Raw genomic sequence first — 23,161 nt, forward strand, 5'->3', positions numbered from 1 at the left:
ACCCAAGCTGCCCGCTCCCTGCTCGCGGACAGCTCTGAGTCAGCCTCGATTTATAGGTGTGAGTTGAGACACGGGACATGAAGATACATCAAGAGAAGGAGCAGGCAAAGCTCTCCCTCTGTTTAATGAATGATGAATTAACTGAACTTTTCTTAATCCAGGAAGAGCAGATGGAGCATCACACCAAGGGTGGGGACACATCCATACAGGTGCCTTGTGCATGCAGAGCACCTCCAGCACAGCTAGTGCTCTCCAGAGACAACGAGACAGAAAGCAGCCCCAAAGGTCTCCACACCACGTGAACCAGTGAAGCCCCTCTTTGCCTTCCTGCACAATACTGCTCTTTCCTTTTGAGCTGACAACCAATGACCCAGAGAGGTGGAAAGTACCTTGCTCTCCAGTGTGCCTCCTGGGTGCCAACTCTTACACACTTCACCTCGAGAAAGGTGAACAGCAAGACTTTGGAACAAAAGTTGAGACAGCAAATCATTAATGGCGCATAACGGTTAGGTGGAAAACTGACAACTCCATTCAAAAACCAAAGTAAAGAAAAATCAATAGCTCTTCCCCTCAGCAGCTCAGCTCTGAGCTCAGAAGATGGTGTTGCCCTTTAGCAGGAGCTTCTCTCAGCCATCGCATGTCTTTCAAATGCCAATCTCACATAGCACCGTTTTAAAGATGGGAAACTGAGGCAGTGTGATTAAGAACTTGCCAGAGGCAAGCGAGGAGCAGGCAGCTGAACATCTACAAGCTGTTCGAGTGCTGCGGGGGGACAGGACAACAACTGCAGCCCAAAGAACAGCTGGCAGAGGACAGCCCATCCAGCTAGTATGGGAAGGACCGCGCAGCACGAGAGTGGGCTCACAGCCAGGGACAAGGGACTAGGACAGCACCTGTGCCTGTGACATCAAGACATTAATTTAAGCCATCTTGGCAAAGATTAAGTTGTTCCTCCAACTTAAAAGGCTTCAGGAGGCTTCAAGGGGAGTACAGAACCTCTCCAGGCTGCAGTCCCAGAAGATGGTCACCTCCAGGAGCCCAGTCCTTGCTCAGGCAGGACCCCCAGCACCCGCCACCGCTCCCAGCAGCAGCTCTGCCCACTAAGGAGGGAATCAAAGTGCCGGATGAGAAGCAGCCAGGCTGAGCACCGAGAAGCCACGCCGGGAGGCACAGCCCCCCTTCTCACAGCACACCTGGGGGAGATGGTACTCACAGCTTACGCTTTGTGCTCCAAACCACCTGGGCTTCACAAAAGCAAAGACCTTACAGTTAATTTTCTTAGTGAATGCTTGTCAGATCAAAGCGCAGCAAGAGTAAAGAGCTGAGCCAGCCGCTGCTTTGTGAGAACCAGTTTAAGCCGCTTGAATGGCTCTTGCTGATACCTCTTGCACCGCTGCTTTTCAGGTGAACAGCCAAGACAGGCAGGCACCAGCCAGAAGAGGTTCCCCCTCGCCCAGGCAGCAGCAACACACACCTGCACACCCAGTACTGCCCCTTTGCAACTCCTCTGGCCACGCAACTCACATGCTCGGCAAATCAGACAAGTGACATTTCTGGTATTTTTTTCCTCCATGATGGAGCTTCAACTGGGACTTGTGAACTTCCTGTTGAAAGGGATGGATGGTGCTGGGATGATCTAGTGGCCTCCAGAGCTGACAGACACAGGGGTCCCAGGGAAGATATAGTTTCTTGCAACTTCTACCAGGTCTCGATCCCACTGACGGATGTGCTAGCAGCATCAGCAAAGCACAGGAAGAGGCCACTACCCATGATGCAGTTCTAGCAGCCAATCCAGTGGCACTTAAGCAGTCAGAAAAGCTACATCACTTCTCTAGAAACAGAGCAGGTGCAGGTCTCAACCCACAGCCCAACGATTACCAACAACCACAGCTGCATCTCCTTCACCAGCCCTACCTCTGGAGGATAACACCCACCACAGCGTTTGGGCCAGTGCCCAAGAGCACCTGGGAGGGGAAGGCAATGAAAGCCATCACACATCTCCTACCTCCCATCTCTGCCCCTCAGATGCACAGCCTTCTGCTCTTGCCCTTGCCTCACACATCTGAGACAACATCAATGTGTTCACATTGCAAACAGCGATCCTAAAACAGGCACCCCTCGGTTCAGGCTCCTTCCTCCACGACACCATCTCTAAGCATCTTTCAGTTTTGCAGCCTGCTTGGCTTCCTGCCGAGGATCCAGGTGTCAGGACTTTCCAATAAGAAAGGCAAGGTGTGGCTGAAAAGACATTCAGACTTCAGTTCTCATGGCTTTAACCTAAGTGATTAGTCTCATAAAACAGCATTCCCCTGACACTGCTACAGGCCTTTGGCTTCCCCGAGACCCTCACCCAGTTCACCTGCAGATACCATCAGGGAATACCCAGCTTTAAATGTTTGCACCAATAAACTCAGAAACCTCCACCCAGCATTAATAAAAAACGGTCCCCCACACCAGTTATCCAGGAAGAATACCACTTTAAGGAGTATGGAAGTACTCAGGGTAAGAGATACGCCTTTACGAATACACTTTAGAAAAAGCTTTCAGTTTTGTTAGGCGCCATGCTGCAGACCCCATTACCCTTGAACCACTGCCCTCAGAAACATCTCCTTCTTCATAGCACTGGGAGAGCTTTAGGCAGGACATAATTCCTTCCCTGGGAGGCCAAAGAGGGGGTGCTTTTTTTTTGTTCCCCCTTTTTTTTTTATATTTTACATTAAAGACTGGATTTTTACGGATCACTCCACCAGAAACATCAGATGATTGCCAGGACACGGAACTGCAGTGGGTGTTTCCATCGGGCTCCTTCCCCTCGTGATCTTTATTTTCCAATCATCATAAAAATAAATAAATAAAGCCAAACAGCACACGGTGAAAGACAACCCAGGCACGTTTTCTCTTGGATGCTAGATGTTTGGTTCCCAAAAGCCCTTTAGAGAAACAAGGAAGGAATCTCAATTTATAGCTTTGGCACATCCTGCACAACACACGCCTTTTTGCACAGCATTTTCTGAACCTATCTCATAAATCAGAGATGCCCGTAACAGCGGAAAGGGGTTCAGCAGGCTTGCAAGGATCCAGCTGCACATCATGCTGATTTGGAAAACTAAAATGCCCAAATCCCAGCCCCTCGCAACCAGATGTGCCTTTAAAGCTGTAGTGCCAGATGCTCAGCCGGGGGACGCTGCAAAACCTCTCTCCTCTGCTACGGCCAGCTGGCCAGGGACGCAAACAAGCTGCGTCAGACGAAGCGCATTTCCTCTGGGCCACGCATTTTCCTTTCCTCTGGGCCATGCATTTTCCATCCCTGAACAGAGGGCTGCTGGCACATGGAGGAGGAGCAGGAAGCCAGGCCGGCCACTTTTCAGTCTGCAGCACGGGTGAGGCTTGGGAGCATCGTCCAGTGAGCACAGCCTGCCAAAGCCACTCTGCACACCGCTCCCTCCTCCCAGCCTGATGGGGCCCCAAAAGGACCGTGCTCAGAGAAGACAGCAGGATGCAGCTGACTAATACAATAGCTTTCACAGGTGGAAAAGACATTTCACACTAGGAGCATCCCAGCCTGCTCCCTGGCCAGCATGCAGGAGCACGCCTGCCCTCAGCTGCGCAGAACCCAGGCTCTCGAGCACCTTCAGCGAAGCGCTGCTCACACGAGGCCAGGGGAATAGGGGCCACGACCCACCACCCGGCGCTGTGGAGAGCACACACCAGTGACCCTGCTGGGTACCCCTCTCCCAAGAACATATTTTGGGCAGGTTCCCATCAAACACATTCCCCCAAGCCAACCAAACGAAAGGCAGGCAACAGGCAGGCACAGAAGAAATGCCTAATCCACAACTTAGAGAGAGGCGATCAGAAACATCTCTGTTCTTCACATCCAAGACTCCTTTTGCTCCAAGCAGCAAAGACAAGGACATTGATCTATACTCCAACACCGCAATTCGGCTGCCCAGCTCAAGTCAACATGGCTCACACAGACACCTCAAGCATCTGAAGGCAGTCCTAACCCTGCTGCCTACAGCCAGAGCCCCACCACAAGAGAAAGGCAGGTCAGGAGGACTGACTGCCTCATTAGTTTAATTAGTAAGCAAGAGTTCACTCTCCATGCTAGCCCAGCATTGTCATCCAGCCTGGCCGCATGGCCCATGGCGGTGCTTCCACCTTCTGACACAGATGCTATATGCTACATATTGGTAGCATAAAAGCTGTACGCTTACATTGTGCATCGTATATCATCATACAGTCATGACCTCCTGCAAGGACAGGGCTCTCGAGCTGCCACAGATGCGGCCTTCTGTGGACCACCCACCAGGAGCTCTGAAAATGAGAGGTGCAAGAACTTGTTCATCTGGAAGCCAGCTCAGGAGATTTTGGGGACACACCTCTGCTTTCCTCATCACAGACATACCTGTTTATAGATAAAGATCAAAACCAGGTGGGCTGATCTACCAGCCCTTCATAGAACTGTTTAGGTTGGAAAGGATTTTTAAGGTCAAGCAAATGGTCACAGCACCACAAGTCGGAGCCTGCCAGCCGCTTGGGACATGCTCGGCTCTGCAGCAGGGAGCCTGCGCCCTCCTGCAATGGGACGGTCACCCCAGCACCAGTATACCGGGAAGAAGCAGCCCAAAGTGGGAGTCAGGACACTCCAGGAACCAGCCCACAGCCAGCTGGAAGAACAAAGCAAGTAACCCCACACATCCCTCATCTCAAGGTCCTGAGATCTGTTTCCACACACAATACAGGAGGATTTTTATCAGCAGATGCACTGCTACTGCACGTTAATTTCTATACAAGGGCAGATCAAACTACACTGATAGGATATTCAAAGTAGGTTTTTTAAAGCATGTCAGCTGTCATGGTAAAATCACTTAATAACACCTGTAAGCCTATTTAAGGGTCTAATGTGATAATAATAGCAATATTCAGCATCTCAGAGCATGACTTCAAGCCTGCTAAGAAATTCATATGATGCTCGCCCCAGTGCACACAACCCATTCTCCAAATTACTTAAAGATACTGAATGTTGCTGGGACACATTTTCCAAGTGAGAGTACGCGCCACGAATAGCTGAGCACAGGCCTAACAAGAGCCAGTGCCTTCCCGATTGCACACAGAGCACAACTAACTGAGCTATGCTAATCTGCACTCTTGAATATTCATTATGCCCATAATGCAATATATCCTGAATATTAAACAACAGCTACTCAGGGCAGGAATATTAATCTTTTGGCAACACTGCCGGTTGTTTCGGTGAGCCGAGGGTTCCAGGTAGCCAGTGGGATGGAGAGGGCCAGTGCTGCACCCCTAGGAATGCGCACTGCTGGGGCCTCTCAGCAGCAGCCCTGCCAGCCAGAGCCAGGCAGGGAGCACAGCAGGCATAGGGGCAACACGGCCCACGGCCCTCAGCAGCAACCCACACTTCCAGCACAAGCAGCCCGAGACCCCTCTCCCCTTCCCAGCAAGGTCTGCCCACTGCGGTCTGATTTCGGGCAGGGCTTGTCACCCACGTGGCTGAAGTCACTACACCGTGCCAGGCACAGAAAGAGGGGAAAAGTCCTGAGAAAGACAAGGCAGCAGCCAGGGGCTCTCCAGAAACGCACGTCAGGCGGAGGGAGCCCGGAGCTCACACCCACAAGCGCAAGCAGGTCACCTGCCAGGGAAGGTACTTCTGAACAGGGCCAGGCAGGTGCTGAAAGTGCTCAACAACCTGCAGCTCGGGGAAGAAAAAGAAACACAGATAACCAGACCCTGCTGAAGAAACACGAGGACATGCTACAGAAAACATTTTGGTATACAAGTGTCGCAAGGGAAATGCACCTACAAGTCCAAAAAGAACAGCTTCACCCATCCCCAGCCCCCCGTGATGGACCTGCAGCTGCGGGGTCCAGGGCACAGCAGGGAAGGACCTGGGGAGCCCCGGGGAGCCAGCAGCGCAGGGCTCAGGGACACAGAGCACGAGGATGCCAGCAACACTGCCGAGAGCTCAGGAAAAGCCACAGGAACACGACAGACTGCAGGACATACCAAGTGAAGGCTCCAAGGGATTGGGTTACCAAAGCCACAAAGCAAAGAGGAAAATTCAGAGTAAAGGCTCAGAAAAAGAAGGGGGCAGGGGAAGGCACAGGTAGCACGAGCTTGCTGGAAGCTAGAGAACTACAGAACAGCTGAGAATAGACAGTCTTAAATAGTATCCTGCCCTCAAGCAAGGTTCAGATCTGCAAGGAGAAAAGCCATCTTACAGGAACCCAAGGAGAGCAAGCAAGAAGCAGAAAATGTACCCCAGCACCCCAACAAAGAGCTCCCCAGGTGACAGGCCACAAGGTAACACTGTTCAGCTAGCGGAGCATCACCTCCCATGCAGGGAATCCTCCACCGCTGGAGACTTTCCATGGGACCTGGAGTTACACTAATTCTTTTTATTATTTAAAAAACCCCACAACTTATTCATGCAGAACTAAAAGAATAGAAGTCCAGCTCACACCCTTAAAAACATCACAAAACAGAAGCCTTGAAAAGATAATGGCTTGCAGTTGTTTCAGGAAACAAAAGTACCTGTTCTGGGAAGGAAACCATGCAAGGGGATAAGTTTTCTGTGAAAGAGTTTGTATTGCAGAGCAACAGCAAGAGAACATGGAGAGAAGCATCAGGAATAAATGGGAATTTAGAAACTGCAAAAGACAACACAGATTTGAGGTACCCAGAGAGATGCTATATAGAAAACTACAACATAAAAGTATCTGTATTGTTAACAAGTCTGTTGGGGGGGGGGGAATGTGTTAAATCACAGGACAAAGGATGACTAGAACAAACATTAGGTTTGATGGGAACATAAGCTGGCTTGAAAAGACTACGGGGCCATGGCTCAAGGACTGGCATAGATTCATTTATGCTGGAAAGCAGCATTAAGTATTAGATGTCAGAGACCATTCCCCTTCTCCAGAAGGAGCACCAAAAACTCAACTGCTAAACCTGTCACCGCACACATAAGCTTGTCTGACAGACACCACGCCAGCTGCTGAAGAGCCCAGTAAAAGCCACAGCTGGACTTTGCAGATGTTTAAGATATCATTATTTGCAGCATTTGAACATAGTCTCTCAGGCCCAGAGCAACCACCGCCTGGCAGAGTTGTGTGAAACAGCATTAGGAGCACAACCTGTTGGCGCAGCCAAAGCACAGCACCTCCCAAAGTCCGTGTTGGGTTGAGGTTGCCAGACTGTCATCCAGATGATCAAGGCACCAGCATAGCCAACGGTCTCGGGAAGGCAGCTGCAGCCGGGTCAGAGGCAGCAACGAGGTTCCAGCGCAGACAGGCCAGCTCCAGGCATCTGCTCCCTGGCATCCTGCTGCTCTTTTCCATGTCTCCCTCCTCCTGGCACACAGGAACAGATCCCTCTCCAAGGAAGCAAGGACCAGCGACTTTTTTCTGCTCATCGTGAACCTTCTTGGCAGTCTTCAAGCCCCAAGGTGTAGGATGTGAGCAAGCAAATGTTCACCAAGGGCCATAAAGCCCAGGCTCTTGCTGCAGGGAGAAAGCCCCTTCCCTTGCAACACACTCCAGCTCCTCCGCAGCCCTCTTGAGCAGGAAATTAGGTACCTCCAGCACCTGCATCTCCCTCCATGTCCTGCCTGGTGCTGGCAGGACGCACAAGCAGCACCTCCACAAGAATTACTCCCACCCAACTAATCACCATGTAAGAGTCAATCATCATAAGGTATACAGTTAAGGAAGAATTTAATACCTAACGATCTGGCGCTGCCACACTTGTACAATTTGACATGCTCATAAATTTTTCAGTTCTCATTTACCCGTGCAACAACTTCTGCTAAAGAAATTCCCCATCCCCCTTCAGTAACCGGGATGCATTTTTGTTGCCGGTGAGCCCCCTGATGAAAGCACCACAGGGCAGCTTGGAGTGGAAACATCCCATTGCAAGCCCTGTTTGTTTACAGAGTAAAGAAGAAGTTTACATCTTCAAAGAGCATCCTTCAGCTGGGTACCCAGCAAGAAAGCGCAGACTGCACTGGTACAACACGTGCCATTGTCCAACAGGAAAAGCAGCACCAGAAGCACAGCAGCCCCTAGACTAGCTGAGCATCCCTCAGCATTGCCTGATGATACTTTCAAAACCTTGTCTGACCACTGCTGCTAATTAAAATAAAAGCAAACTACCGTTGCGAATACTACTCATAAGGAACACAAGGGATAGCATGGAGATGCTAGCAGTGTCCCTGCAAGTGACAACGTGGTCTGAGCATCCTCTAGCCTCATCCTTAGGCATGAAAAGAAACAGGGCTCACATGAGCTCATCATGAGCATGTTACCAACATTGATGGCAGGAAGGTTCAGGGACTTTTATTCCTCCTCTTTGTGCTTTTGAAAGCATATCCGATGCTCTGTTGCTGCCATGCCGAAGGCCTGGAGGAGCCCTCAAGGTGGGAGGCTGCAGCAGGCTGGCTGCAAGATTGCAGATGCAGCATTCATGTCAGCTGCAACCTTTGAAACCCATCCCGAAAGCCAGCACATGGAAGACACTGTCTGGCGCTCCTGGCAGTACCTCACCCACCAAAAGCTGGCAAATTCCTAAGTGAGACATTTCCCAAAGCAAGAAGCTGCTGTCTTGATGCCCTGGCACCCCACACCTGCCTTCTCCTTCCTCCTCTGACCTTACTGCCCCAGGCACAGCCGCTCACCTTCTGCCACATCCCGTAACCACGGGGTCTGCGCTAAGCAGCAGCAGGCAGAAGGCCAACAGCACGCTCATTGTTGCCTTTATCTTCCCAAAACAAGTCAGTTCTCCAAGCCCACCAGCCTCCACAAACATCCTCTCCAGCAGTGTCCCACGCCCACAGCTTCATATGATCCCCAGCTCCTATGCCCCACTGTCCCCACGTTCACACAGCTGATAAGAATAATGAATTTCTGTTTATCAAGCCCAACGAGGGTGAAACTTATTCATATCCTTAACCATCATTTTCATCACTTCCTACTCCTTGAGGCTGATGCAACAGGTGAACAGATGGGCCACCAGCCACTTTCTGAAATTAAGGCACTTTTCAGGGGGGACTTTAATAAAAGAAGGTGACACCTGTTATTTAAAAATAACTTCACCTGCTTCCCATCTTGCTTCTTCCACAGACTTCAGTTCTAGCCTGCTATCTCACAGGACGCGAAGGCTGGAGATTTTAGCCTCATCCCAAACAAAGCACCATCAAATGATTTTTGCACAGCTTCACACTTTCATTTTCCAGCTCAAGCTGCTCTTGAGATAGTAACACTGAAATCATCTTGGATGTGAATGCAGTTGTGGAAAAAGCGAGAGATTAAGCTAACCAACGCAGCTTCTCAGGTCTGCTATCTCAAGACCCATAATAGTTCTTTTTAATAATAATAATAAAAAAATAACCAAAGCTGTCCTCAGGAGATTTCTGGGTAAAACCAAACCAAAACAAAAAAATAAAAGCACACAGAGCTGATTGCTGGTCCCCATGACCTAGAAACCAACAGCACTTAAGCAGCTACCACCACTTACACCCTACCGTGCCAATGGAAAATGTGAATTGGGAGCTGATCAGACACCAAGCCACGTTTTGATCCCTCTCCTACTGCAGGGCAGAGCAGCCAGGAAGATGCTGTGTTTCCGTATGCCTTGTGCTCCACAGGCAAACGTTCTGCTGCAGCAGTGCCATGCTGCCAGCCACCCCGGCGCGACACCCACAGCAGCTCCCCCAACGCACAACGTCGCTGTTTTCAGTGAAACCTGAGCAAAGCAGCAAGGGCAGCCCAGGCTGCAGGAAGATGTCTCCAGCCCCAGAGATGCTCGCGAGCCTCCTCTGGCCTCTCAGGGCTCCTGTGACACTGGGCAGCAGCTCCAAGGCAGACAGACCAACACGCAGTCCACCCTGCATCCCTGATGCTTCCTGCTGGCATACCAAAAAAAATGAAAGCAGGGCCACTGCTCCAAGCTGTATTTTCAGCCTTATTTATTGCCAGCCTCATCTTCACTGCTACAGCTTCCAGTGCATGGAGTTTCCCTGTGTCCCAGCAGCCTCCGCCTCCATGGGAAGAACATGCCATGTCCTGGGGACCATCCCCTCCACAGGGCTGAGCATGGCTGCAGAAGCCCTTGGCTCACGCAGAAGTGACAGACCTCCTAGGACCTTTTGCAATTTCCCATGAAGGGGTCCTCAAGTGGTTCCAATTTTGGCATCCAAGCCCTAAGCAGCAACTGTCTCCTGCTTCACGGCTTCCAAAGGGCACACTGAACTGCCAGATGGAGGCCAGGGCAGTCACTTGATAGGGGAGCCTGGCAGATGATCAAAGGCCTTCACCTGCATCAGGGATCAGGCAAGATGCTCATTTGCCCGTGCTCAACATCTGTTAAATGACTGTTGCTTTGCAAGTCACTTGAGGGCCACTGCAAAGTGATGGGGACGATAACCCTATGCTGGGGACCATGTTTTGGACCACAGCTCCCCCCTGCTCAGAGAGATCACTTATAACAGACACTAGATTACAAATTCAGCCCAAGATAACAATAAAAACACTCTGTGTTTCTTCCCACACACACACTACCTGCCTTAGGAGAAAGAAGCCAATGCTAAAAAGTCTCAGGAGCTTGCTAGGGAGCAGAGATGCCTGGAATTGTGCACAGAAAGCAAAAGAAGCGGCAGGTAAGGCTGAGGAGCCAGTTGGCAGGTGAAGGCAGGGGCTCTGCTTGCCCTAGGGTGCCTCTTGATGATCTGGGCAGCTGCAGCCCCAGCTCATGGTCCCAAAGCTGTGGCAGGTTGTGGTGCCAGCACCTGGCTCCCCAGCACAGCCCCAAGGGATCGACTTGCCTGCACCAGCACTGCAACCACTGTAGGCAAGCTTGAACCGTGGCTAAGCCAGGGCTGTGGCCAAGAGGGGCTCAGCCCCACTCCGCCAGTGTGGCAGGGGTTGCAGCATTGCCGGTGACCAAGTGCCATGCTGCCAGGGTCCCCAAAGCAGCAGGGCGGTTCCAGCTCCCACTGCTGCAAACCTGGGCTGGAGCAAGCCGCAGCTGGGTTTGCATCTCCCTCTCTAGGCAGGTCTCAAAGAGACACAGCAGAAGCGTATCTGCTGCTGGTTAAGGGTAAAGAAGCCGCCAGCTACAGCACAGCCAGAGCTTTCTGTATTTTTGCTAACAGCCCCTCGTGTTCTGTGTAGGAGTTACAGCAGTCACAACTGTAACCTTTGTTCTCAGCTAACTCTTCTTTGTGTGGAGGAAATATATATAAATATACATACATATGTATATAAAAATTCAGTTTAGCCCCATGGCAGTACAGTAAATGATAAATTAAGCAGCAATCTCAGTGATTCACAGGGCAAGTGAGAACATGTTCACGAGTCCCAAGGTGAAGAAGTTCTATATTGCAGCATGAAGGTGAGGGTTTTTGCCATTTTTCTATGCCACCATTTGCTTAAGAGCGTTTGAATAACAATCAGCTTTTCTGCACACAATTTGTCTAGCACAGGGAATTTTTAGGTTTTTTTTAATCCGGAGCCCCACTCACATAAACATGCTGGAGGCAGCGCACCCCTCAGAAGCATAACAGATGATGGGCCTTCCACCTTACTGCTCTTCCTTTAGCAAAGAGCAGATATAGAAGTGTTACAAAACACCTTTTTTTTTTTTTTTTTTAATATTTCCAGCCTGTCAATCTAGAAACAACTCAGCAACAGCAAAGGAAAAGCCTCCTCTGAGCTAGCCCTTAGCCAGTTCCTGCAAAGGGAACAGAGCAGATGGAGAAGCGAAGGACAGCAGCGAATAATTAAGGCAAAATCCTTCCTCTGAAAACTCCTTCCACCACAAATCACAGACGGGAGGAGCCAGCCAGAGCTCTTCAGTCAAAGCCTTTCTTGCTGTAATCTCTCCCTTGCAGGAGTCGCTGCACAGCATAACCCCTGCCCAGCCCTGGCACAGCAGCAGCACTGCTGGCGCAGGCAGGACACGGGGCAGGGCAGCGCTCCACAGAGGACTGTAATTACAAGTTTCAAGCAATCTGAATTTATAATTGTCCAAGATTTTACTCGGCAGATAACGCGCTGCTGTCCTAGGCGCCTGCTTTATCTAGGTCAAGCCATTAGTTTTGCTCTTAATCTGCATACATTTTTAATTTAATCTTTTAATGTCGATTTTCAGCTAGCAAGCCGAGCTGACAGACTTCTCTGCCGCTGATTGCATTCAGCATCTTGATCCTTCCTGAACACACAGAGATGGAAAACACGCACCAAAATCCTGAAGCACTTCGACTACTCATAGCCAGGCTCAGGCAGTGGGAGTGCCCGCGCTGCCCGCTGGGTTGGGGAAGCAGAGGCCAACGCTGCCAGCAAGCGAACCCAGTCCATAGGATGCTTCACCACCGTGAAAAGGGCTGAGCAACCTGGCAGGAGCAGTAGTCCAAGGCTGACAAAGCACACGCAAAGACACACATAGGTGGCACCCCAGGAGCCCATGCTAGGGGAGTTTTGGGCAGCCAGTGACCTTTAAGGTGAGCTGCAAGAGGACAAGAGATAGGAAGATGCCTTCAGATATGCAATGCTAACCTAGATCTGCTTTCTGAAGGCACCACCAGGTTCTCCCAGCTGAACGGGTGCTGCCTCAAAGCCAAGACGGTGCTGGAGCCACCTTGCTCTGTGCCAATGGAATTATGTCACCAAACAAAGCCTTGACCAGCAGCGTGCCCAGCCTCTGCCTGAAAAGCCTGGCACATGCCCTCTCTCAAGGCTCTGGCTGGGCAGGCCAGCTTGAAGCAGAGAGAGATGCCTAAGCCCCCTTACCAGGGCGAATGTTCACATGAATGCCAACTTGCCTGGTGAGGGAGAAGGGAAGGAGCATTTCTTTCTCTACCCATTGCAGCTGTAAATGAGCAAAAAGCAGCAGCACAAGGCAATCACTTCTGATTGAGAAGTGTCTGTCAGCGCAGGATTACAAATGAGTATTTCAGCACGGGTCTCGGCACCACGGGTCATACTGTGGCAGGACCCACTCAAAAAGGTTGCTACTAGCAAACGCCGAAACTTCAAAGCAAGCAGAAAACATGGGCAGAAATCCAACCCCTTGAAAGCATCACGCCTCTTGCCCTTCCTCCAGGTCCCTCCCGCATCACCAACTCGCCTGTCCTCACCTGCACCACCCGCCTGGCAGGGTGCTACTGCTATTTCACCGTCCACAGCCACAGGCCTCCAAGCACTTCAGTGCAGCGCTGGAGAAGAGCCACTCTATAACAAACCAAAGACTATTTTTCCCTTCTGTTGCGCTCTCCGTAGCTGGTAACTCTGGGCATGGAGCCTTCCCGGGGAAGCAGAATACCACTGCATCCCAGCTTTGGAAAGCTGCTGGACATGCTCCCACAGCACACTGGTGACTCCAGCGCTTCAACCTCCACCCCATCCTGTGTGGCATCCCATGTGTTCCCCTCTCAAATTCAGATGCTCCCAGACCCAGGCTCCCATCTCACAACAAGGGCCAGCTGTGAGTCCCAGCACAGGGGAAGGGAGCTGGGATAACCCTTTCCATCATCTCAAGAACAGGTAGATGATTTTGCCACAGAAAATCTAGCAACATTGGATGGCCAGGGTTGGAAATAACTGTGGTTCATCCTACACTGTCAGCATCCCTGGCGTGTGCATCATTTCTGCCAACAGCTGACTGAGCTGGCAGCAGTGGCCGACGTCCGAGGTGACGCGCATGGCAAACAGGGCTGCCCCTATGGATGAACCAGCTCCTGGGCTGCAAAGAACTAGGTGCAGAATTATGTGCTGGCAAAGAGCAGCAGTATCAGAGCAAGAACTACTTTATTCCAAACTAACGGGCATTACGTGAGCAGCCACAGACCAGACCCAAGACCTTGGCACAGCAATGTTCATGACTCAGATTTACTGCAGTTCAGGAAAACTGCTCGCCCTTTCCAGCTTCTTTATGATATAAACAAGTGGAGTTGAAGATGCACACAAAGAAAAGCCATAACGTGTTAAAAAGGATTAAAGATGTTTCCTAAAACACCATGGGGTGTATAATATGGTATGGACAGACTGCTGCAGAGCGTCCACGGGAAAGTCACGCTGCAGGTGCACACTAGAGATTTCTGATTCGAAACAAACTCGGAGGGGAAGGCAAGTGCCGGGGGATGGGTTATGGTTTAAACACAACGGTATGGTTTTCAGGCATGCAGCTCTTCTAAAGAGGGGGCAAAAAAAAAAGAAAAAAAAAACCAAAACACCAAAGATTTTTGTAGAAAGCACAGCCCTTTTGACAAAATGAAGTTACTCAGTTCAAAACCCAATTTTCCATCAAAAAAAACCCAACTTGAAAGGCGTTTCCAGCTTGCTCTAGCTATGGGATCAAAGCCAGAGATTAAGAGCAACTGCTCACTGCTCAATGCCCAAGCGTACCACAGATCTTTAAGAGCAGGCTGGCTGCAACGTAACTCACCGATTAATGACTGAAAGAGAGAAAGGAATGAGGTAGAGCCCTGCCATGGGGCACAGGGGATCCTCGGGCAGACCTGGGGGCGAGGCAGCTGCCATGGGGAGCAGCCAGCCCCACTGGCAGCAGCTTCCCAGGCAGCAGCATCCCACCTGTGCTCCCATCCCAGAATGTTTTTAATAATTTCAAGTATTTCAGATACTTGCAAGTATTTCCAGAGCATGCATCGCAGTCAGAACTATAGACTGAGGCCATATGAGGAAAACAACACAAAATACTAATGAAAATATTGACTCTGCTGGTAAAACTTGGCATCAATCCCATGCAATAGCTGCACCAGAGGTAGGGCATTAGGAAGAGAGCCATCCAAAAAAAGCCCAACCGATGTGCAGCCAGAGGCGAGGATTACAGACCAAGGTGCCCCCACGCAGCGGTCGTGCCTGGGAGGAAAGCACACCTCCCGCAGCCGCCCTCTCCCTGCTGCCCCACTCAGCTGCGGCTCCTGCAGCCAAATGGGGACCTGGACAGGATGAAAAGAACAGAGAGAATGTTTCCAGCATAGGAGATCCTCCCTCCTCCTCCAAAATCACTTAAGACTGTTGCTTATAAGAAAAAAAAAAAAAAAAAAAAAAGAAAAAAAAAAGGAAGAAAAAAACAGTGCTCTGGCAACCCGCAAAATTTGGCTGGTTGAAGAAGCAATTTAGGTTGTCAAGGGTTTTTGTCTTCGGATGAATATGCCTGGCTGGCTGACATGGGCCAGATTAGGGAGAAATTATTAAGAGGTTTTAATTTCTATCCCTGGGTTTTATTGTGTGCAAACATACATGGTCATTTCTTTCTAAGGTTTCCAATTTGCTAATTGAGACATTTCCTCATGGAAAAAGAATGTCCTGGACTATGGACCAGGCTGCTGGCACTGCTCTGCACACTGGGGGAAGCTTAGGTGAGAAGTGATGCAAAGACAAGACAAGCAAATGAAGGTCTGAAGGCAAACATCAGCCACCACGGACCCCAGGCGCTTCACAGGCACGCACTGGCACCGATGCTATTTGGCAGCACCTACCAAAAGACAGACCCGATGGCTGGAACACAGGGAGAGACAGAAATAAAGTACAGGACAACCTACAATTATGTTCTTCCTGCTACTGCAGATGTCACTGGGCATGTCACACCAGGTCTGGGAGACTTTAGAGAAGGGCAGGTAGGAAACCCACCCAGGAAACTGGACATCTAGAAAGGTTTCTTTCCAGGCATCAGTTGGTTTTTTTTAAAAAAAAAGGGAGGAAACAAAATAATCTGGTCTACCCATTAAAAAAAAAGTCTTCTGTATTTTTGCTACAGTGATAGAAGTATTTCTTCTGCCCTTAAACACAAGAGCAGATGGATTGATTTTGTTCAAAACATTAAGACGACAAACAGCCAAGAAAAGCATTTTTTGGTCAGAACAAGACCAGAACATGAAGGGACGAAGGGCCAAGGAAGAAGCAGCTGAACACACATGAGAACACTTATAACAGGAATATGACTGCTGCCACAGTTACAGCCTCACCAACGCAACCTCTAATGGGACCAGCTATATATTATTTTTTTTTTAATATTAAGGAATTAAAAAGCGTTTTGCAGACTCACACAGAATGCACAGGGGAGAGGGATTTCTAACTTTATATAGGTCAAATATCGTCCATACAGGTTCACATAATACTCAGTACAACCACAGCCACTGCATAAAAATTAAGCTTCAAAGTACTCCAGAGGGATCCCTGGGAAGTTTGCTCTCTCCTACCTGAAGAGCAGCAGAGCAGTAATTCAGTTCAGATCAATACGTGCTCCAAGTGAAGGGGGCTGGAGAATGATTGCCTGCTTCTGCAGCTTCAGCTCAGGGGAAATTAGGACAGAGAACATGGGCTGTCGTAGAGAAGATGCTCCCTGCTGCTGGCAACACTGGTCTCAGCAAGAAGCAGGTGGAAGGGAGACCCCAGGCAACTGGACCATGGTGGGGTTCTTCAGAAGCCTCCAAATCCTGGGCAGCCTCCAGCCACCTCCTCCACAAGACTGCACCCTCCCTCGACATGGTACCTCTGGGAGACACAGAGGGCTGCTCAGACCAGCCCCTCCGGGGATGGGATCTGCATAGAGCCAAAGCACCATGATCCCATGGGAGGGCGAAGGACAGAGGAGGAGTTTGGGGCACTCGGGAAGCAGAGTGGAGCTCCATCACTGCCTTGCAGCATCACAGAAGGGTTTGGGTTGGGAGGGACCTTTGAAGACCATCTAGTCCAACCCTCCAGCCACCGGCAGGGACAACTCTTACTAGATGAATGAAGATGCCCAACCCCCTCCTCCCCCCCCCCCCCCCCCAGCCTGACCTTCACCAGTCCCAGGGATGGAGCATCCACAGCTTCTCTGGGCAACCTGCTCCAGTCCCTCAGCCCCCTCATCGAAAAACGTTTCTTCCCTATGTCCAAGCTGAATTGCCCTCCTTCAGGTCAGAACTGTCGCCCTTGTCCTGTCGCTACAGGCCTGGTAAAAAGTCTCTCTCGGCCCTTCTTCAGATGTTGAAACGCCGCAGCAAGGTCTCCCCGTGGAGCCTTCTCCAGGCTGAGCAACCCCGGATCTCTCAGCCTCTCCTCCTAGCAGGGGGGTTCCAGCCCTCAGACCATTTCTGTGGCCACCTCTGGCCCCGCTCCAACAGGTCCGTGTCCTCCTTGCGCTGGGGACCCCAGAGCTGGGTGCAGTGCTCCCGGGGGTCTCACCAGAGCGGAGCAGAGAGGGAGAATCCCCTCCCTTGACCTGCTGGCCATGCTGCTGGTGATGCACCTGGGTCACAGCTGACTTTCTGGGCTGTGAGTGCACGTTGATGGCTCATGTCCCTTTTTTCATCCACCAGCATCTCCAAATCCCTCTCCGCAGGGCTGCTCCCAACCCACTCATATCCCATTACTTCCCAGAGCCTGGCCCGCTCCTCTCTCACAGCAGAAAAGCTTTGCACATGCTGGCTTGAGGAGAACATGAAAGCACTCCCCCGAGCACTTCTCAGGGCACAGCGGTCCTCCAGCATGGGTGAACCCTGCAGCAGAGGTTTTATGGAAAGCAGGAGGGTTCCCACACACTGCAGCCTGTGGGCTGGAAGCTGCAGAGCAGCTTTCCAAAAGGAAATGCCCACAGTCCGACCCATCCTGCTCCCATCCTCCAAGAGCTGAATAGACACAGTCCGAGCACAACAGCATTGGGGAATTGTGCCTGCAGGTCCCCCCAGGCCACTCTTTGCCACTCCAGTTCTCTAAGGATAGGACAAACCCCAGGGGAAAGCCACACTCCTGGGGCAACAGCCCCAGGGCACCGTGGTGCCTGATGATGTGCTGCTGTCGGCCATGTGGGGAGAAGGTCCAACCCCTGGGCTTGGTGCACACACGTCAGCCAGAGAAAAACAAGTTAGCAATGATTTTGCTCTAATTGTTTAAGCGAGACCCAGCCCAGCCTCCTGGGACCAGGGCCCCGGAGGAGCCCACAGGCTGCGTCCTGCAGCCCACGTATCTTTCAGGAGCTGTTTGGCTTAAATAACGGATGCCACCTGGGGCACCTGGAACCAGCTTCTGCTCCAAGAGCCATCCCTCGGCGAACATGAGCCCCTACAGACAGCCTGGCCCATGGGCTCACTGCGGCCGCCAACGGCTGCTTACCTTCAGCTTTTCAAAGCGATCGCTGAGGGATGCCACTTGGTGGTCCCGGTGGCGGCCCACCAGTTTACATAAGGCACAGATGAGCTGGTCATCAGCAACACAGTACATGTTCACCTTCTCATTCTCATGCTCCAAACATGTGAGTCCTCGGAAGTGCGCATCAGGCACAGGCTCCACCAGACGGTGGCTGGTGAAGGGCTTCTTGTTGGGATGGGTGGCCCGCAGGCAGCGGTCACAGTAGGACACCTCGCAGGTGATGCACGTCTTCACGGCATCCCGCGGGGGATCCTGCTCACAGAACTGGCAGGCGATCCTCTCGCCGGCCACAGACATGGTAGGGCTGTTGCGGTACGTCCTCTCACGGCGGCTCTCACTGGGGGAGTTGGGGCTGCTCAGGGATGCCTTCTGGAAGCGGTCAATGATGTTTTGCAGGGTCACATTCCTCTTGAGACCCTCCAAGCCCCGGTGGTTGAGGGAGATGACATAGCGGCACGTGGGGCACTGGAAGGCGGTGATAGGCTCGATGGACTCACTGGAGGAGCAGCTGGACACCAGGATGCGGTGGGCGCAGCTGAAACAGAGGCTGTGGGCGCACGGCAGCAAGAGAGGGTCTTCGAATAACTCCAGGCAGATTGGGCAGGTCAATTCTGACTCCAGTGTTTCCATCTTTAGTTAAAACTATCCTGATTCAGCATCAAAAACCAGGGAAGGCGGTCCGGTACCTGGGAGAAAGGAGAACAGAGAGACATCATGAGACAGCGGCTCTCCAGGACAGCTCCTCTCCACTAGAAACAGGAGCCTGGGGGAGTCAGACACATCACCTCTGCAACACCCCCAACGCACTCTGCACCCCAACACTGCTGCTACAGCCCAGCCAGGCTCATGCAAGCACCCTGGCTTGGCTGAAGCCTCTCACCATCCCATCCCAGCGAGCTGAGCCACCAGCTCGGACCAGTGCCCAGAGATGCTGTGGAACAGGAGAGCTGTTTGGAGAGAAAGGGAGAAGGGGCAGCAACAAGCTCCTCTGGTCACCTGCCAACCCAGCCAGGGAAGAGGACTTGCACAGAGAGGCTGAAGACAAAACCAGGAGAAATCACATGATTCGTGTTTCTTTTAGTGAGTGCTGCCCAAGACTGGAGCAGAGGGCCACGTTGGTTTCCCACACATAAAGGCTCTGCTGCACAGCAAAGACAAACCTCTAAGTATCTCCCCTAGCAGCTACACAGTCCCGTCTCCTTTTGGTGAAGGGAAAAGGCGAATCATGTCCTGGAAACTCTGAGCAAAGTGGGTCAGGAGTTCCAAGTCCTCCTGCTCCGTGTTTCCCCCAGCCATTGCCTTTCGAGAGCGGGGCAGGGAAGGAAGAGCAGCAAAATTACAGTCTGCAGGCTCCCAGTTCAGCTGTCCTCCGCTGCACTCCAGCAGCAACAGGGATGCCCAAATCAACTCCAGCTGGCAGCAAACAAGCTCGTATTTTTAGATCCCCTCTTCTGCATGATGGAAACAGGCTCTCTGCAAGCAACCGAACCTGCTGTCACAGTGTTTCCAAGCTCCCACTTTCAGAGCACCAAGCTGCACGGCGAGTGGCTGGCCTGCCTCCACCAGCACCACAGCACGCTCCCGAACGCTGTCCCCTCCACGCAGCCACCGAGCTGCCTCTCCCCCGTGCTGGAGGAGCGGGCGGCAGCAGCCCCGTCTTCATCAAAACCCAGCGACCGCGCCACGGGCACAGGCTGCGAGCCCACCTCCAGATCTCACGCCAGCTTCTGGCAGATCTCCGGAACAAGAGGGGACAGTAACAGCAGCCTGGCAGGTGCTAAGGAGAGAAACCACATGCTTCCCTCCCCAGCTTCACCACTAATTAGCAGGAGGGCTGATTATCAAGAAGGGGGACAGGGTGGGCTTTGCGGCAGCCCCGCTGCCTCCAGCTCTGCTCTGCTTGAGAGGCAAACAAGCCATCAATTGATCAGCCCCACTGCTCCCCCTCAGCGACCCGGTGGAGGGGAGCGCTTAGGGGCTGCTCTGCTCCAAACGAGCACGCTGCTGGTTGGGCTTGGCACCGGCTGGGAACATCTCCCGCCAGGAAGAGGGAGTGTTTAATTACCTGCAAAGGGGCAGCAGGGCAGGGTCCGGCCACACAGCTGGAGCCAAGCCAGCAAGGGGATGCTCGGCACTGGTGCACACCCTGGAGCGGACAGCACAAGCTGGGCGGCCACAGTTCCCAGCCCAGGAAGCACAGAAGGGGCAGGCTGGGGATTTCTTTCCAAATTCACAAGAAGACGGCCTCTGGCAAGGGGGATGCCTACAAGGAAAACAGCTTGGAACTTTGGTGCTTGTGCCCTGGAGGTGGAAGAGGTGAAGCTGGGTGGCTAGCAGGTGGCAATCCCGGAACAAGGGTGCCCAGCCCTAAGCAATCGCCTCTTTTTCAAGCCCAAAGTGCATTCCTTTCTCCAGCCCGCATCCCAGCAGCCTTCACCAGGAATGAGACTTTGCTTTCTAATTAAATCAAAGTCAGGAAGAGGCAAACAGTGGCAGCAATCACCCAGGGGAAACAGCACACTGTCATTCCCCAGATCCACCTGCCCGGCTTCTTTGGCTGTTTCATCCCTATTGCATGTCACTGCCTCTGTCCCTCCACAGACCAGCAGCCATCATCGGTGACAACTCCCGCACCCCGAATTCAGCAGCAGGCCCAGCAATCCCTCGTCAACCCACAGAGCGTTCTTCATCTCATTCGCTCGCAAGCAGCACTGCGCTGGGCATTATCGCATCCCACTCCCACAAACCCACGAGTTAAGGCTTTGAGTGATGGGCGACGGGCCAGGTTTGAGAGCCAAGCATTGCTCTGCTGCCTATAGACACCAAACAAACACCCAAAGTCAAGGTCTGGGTAGCAGAGCCTCCACCCATGGCCATGCCCTTCCAGCACATCCCATTAAGAGCATCATGAGCCATGAGTGAGCCCTGTTTGAGGATGACTGCCTGTCCCACCACTCGCTGGGCTGGTAGCATGGCCTTTCTGCACCTGCACACTGGTTTCTCCCACCAAAGATGCCCTGAAGCCCAGGAGTGGAGCCTCTCCCTGCCATACCGCAGCCCTACCTGCCCTACCCCACGCCACACCAAAGGCAAGGGGAGGCAGCTGGATGACATGCAGTGACACCGGATGGGATTCAGCCTCTCCTTGCTCGCCCATGCTCCAGATCACGCCCGACACCCAGCACGCACGTGCACACACACACACAGTGCCTCCAGATCTCCCTCGGTGAGTCAGACTGCAAGCAATGCCCACTGCGATGCCCACCCTGGGATCACAGACAAGGGGTCCCTGCCAGGGGCTGCTCCCCCACCTTAGCGCTGCTGCAGGAGCCAACCTGATGAGAAGCAACAGGGTGCCCAGACCAGCCCAGTTCCCACTCCAGAAACACCCTGGGCAGGGTACACTGGCTCCCCTTTAGGTAGAAGAGGAAAAACCCTGCCAAAAGGGTCTGTAATCTAACTGTGGATGGGATGCAACAGCAGAAGCAAGAGCTGGGCAGCAGAAAGCCCCAGGAAGCGCCCTCGGCAGGCTGGGCAGGTGGCAGTGGGGCCAGCCAGCACCTGCAGCCCAGGAACCACTAGGGCAGGAGTGATCCCACCTTTTGCAGGTATCTTCCAATCTACCTCTTCCCACCAAGCAGCTTCAGAGCACTTGCAGCGCGCCCCAGGGCCAGCTCCAGCCCCTGCCAGAAGCGATGCTGGCAGTCATCCCCAACCATGGCTGGGGGCTCTGCCTGCCCACCCCAGCCAACAGCCACTTCCAGTGCCTGCAAATGGCAATCATCCCCTCCCTGCTGGGACCCGCCTGCACCAGCCCCTGCCTATTACACCACCACTTCCCAATTGCCCAAAATAGGATTTGCAAGTGCCTGCAGGAGATCCTGAGCTCTTCCCTACCACCTGCTCAAGATGCTCATAGAATTAAGCTACTAGATGTTTAGATACATTAATGCTGCAGCAACCTTATCAAGGCCTGCCCAAATGCAGCCTTGCACACATATTTTTTTAACTCATTTTTTTTCCCCAGAAAGAAACAGCGGAAAAGCAGCTGCACCCAAAAAACCTGAGGAGCACAAAGGCTCCCAGCAGCTTCCTCTCTGCGGCTCCTGGTGCTTTTCTGAAGCCTCGGAGCCCATCTTGACCATGGGAAAGCGGTGGGGAGGAAATGCGCCTGGCCGCCTGCCCAGCAGCTCTCGCACACTCAGCGGCAGCCGTCCCCTGCCGCAAGCCAGAGCTGCTGGGCTCCCCAACCATGCTCCAAAGCTGGCAGGACGAGGGGGCTCCCCTTGCACTTCCCTAACACCCCCAGCACCATCACTGCAGCTACGGGCAGCTCCCCGGCACTTCCTCTTGGGCACTCACACTTTAAAACCTTACAAACCGCCTTTGGGTCAAGGCTGGTCCCTTACTTTGCTACAATGCTCCAGGTAGAGCAGCTGCCTTTGCCATAAGAGCCTGACACTCCTGGCTGCACGTACAGCCCTGGCACAGGGAGCAGAGCACCCCGCAGCTCCCCAGCTCATGCACAGATTCTCTCCAGCCAGCAAAACACAAATAAAAAAAACAGGAAAAGAAAGGAAAAGGATAAGAAGATAATTCATTTCAGAGTCAGACCAGCATCAGGGAAAGAATTTGAAAATCAGGATTGGTGCAAGAAGCTCCCCAACAGCCCCTGCCGGGCGGCACGAGAGATGTTCACTGCCAGTGCCTCGCACAGAGCAGGCGCCGCACACTCCAGCGCCTTTGAAGCGTCCAGCTTTGCTGCAGTCAGAGTAGAAAAGATGCAAAAAGTTTAAACAGCCTTTTGCTTTGTTCCTGAGGGCAGTTCTTACGTTAATGTTGTTTTCCTTGCTGGGACAACATCCTTTAGATCTGTGATAACTGAGAAGGGGGCCTCAAGAGCCAGGCTGGAGCAAAAGCAGGGATGAGGAAGCTCGCTCAAGAGATGCACCTGGGCAAAGCAGTTGGTGCTGCCTTCGAAGCCTTTCATG

At 52.3% G+C, this 23,161-nt stretch overlaps 1 protein-coding gene across 1 annotated transcript in view; it reads right to left on the bottom strand.

Annotated features, from left to right (window-relative positions):
* MID2 (midline 2) overlaps positions 1-23,161 on the bottom strand; it is a 114,106-nt gene that overhangs the window by 70,234 nt on the left and 20,711 nt on the right. Inside the window, exon 2 of the mRNA XM_055818183.1 lies at positions 18,135-18,856. Within this exon, the coding sequence (XP_055674158.1) occupies positions 18,135-18,800 (666 nt within the window). The 5' untranslated portion in view covers positions 18,801-18,856. The remainder of the gene's footprint in view (positions 1-18,134; positions 18,857-23,161) is intronic.

Source organism: Falco peregrinus, chromosome 13 (genome assembly GCF_023634155.1).
Source record: "Falco peregrinus isolate bFalPer1 chromosome 13, bFalPer1.pri, whole genome shotgun sequence".
Taxonomy (NCBI): Eukaryota; Metazoa; Chordata; class Aves; order Falconiformes; family Falconidae; genus Falco; species Falco peregrinus.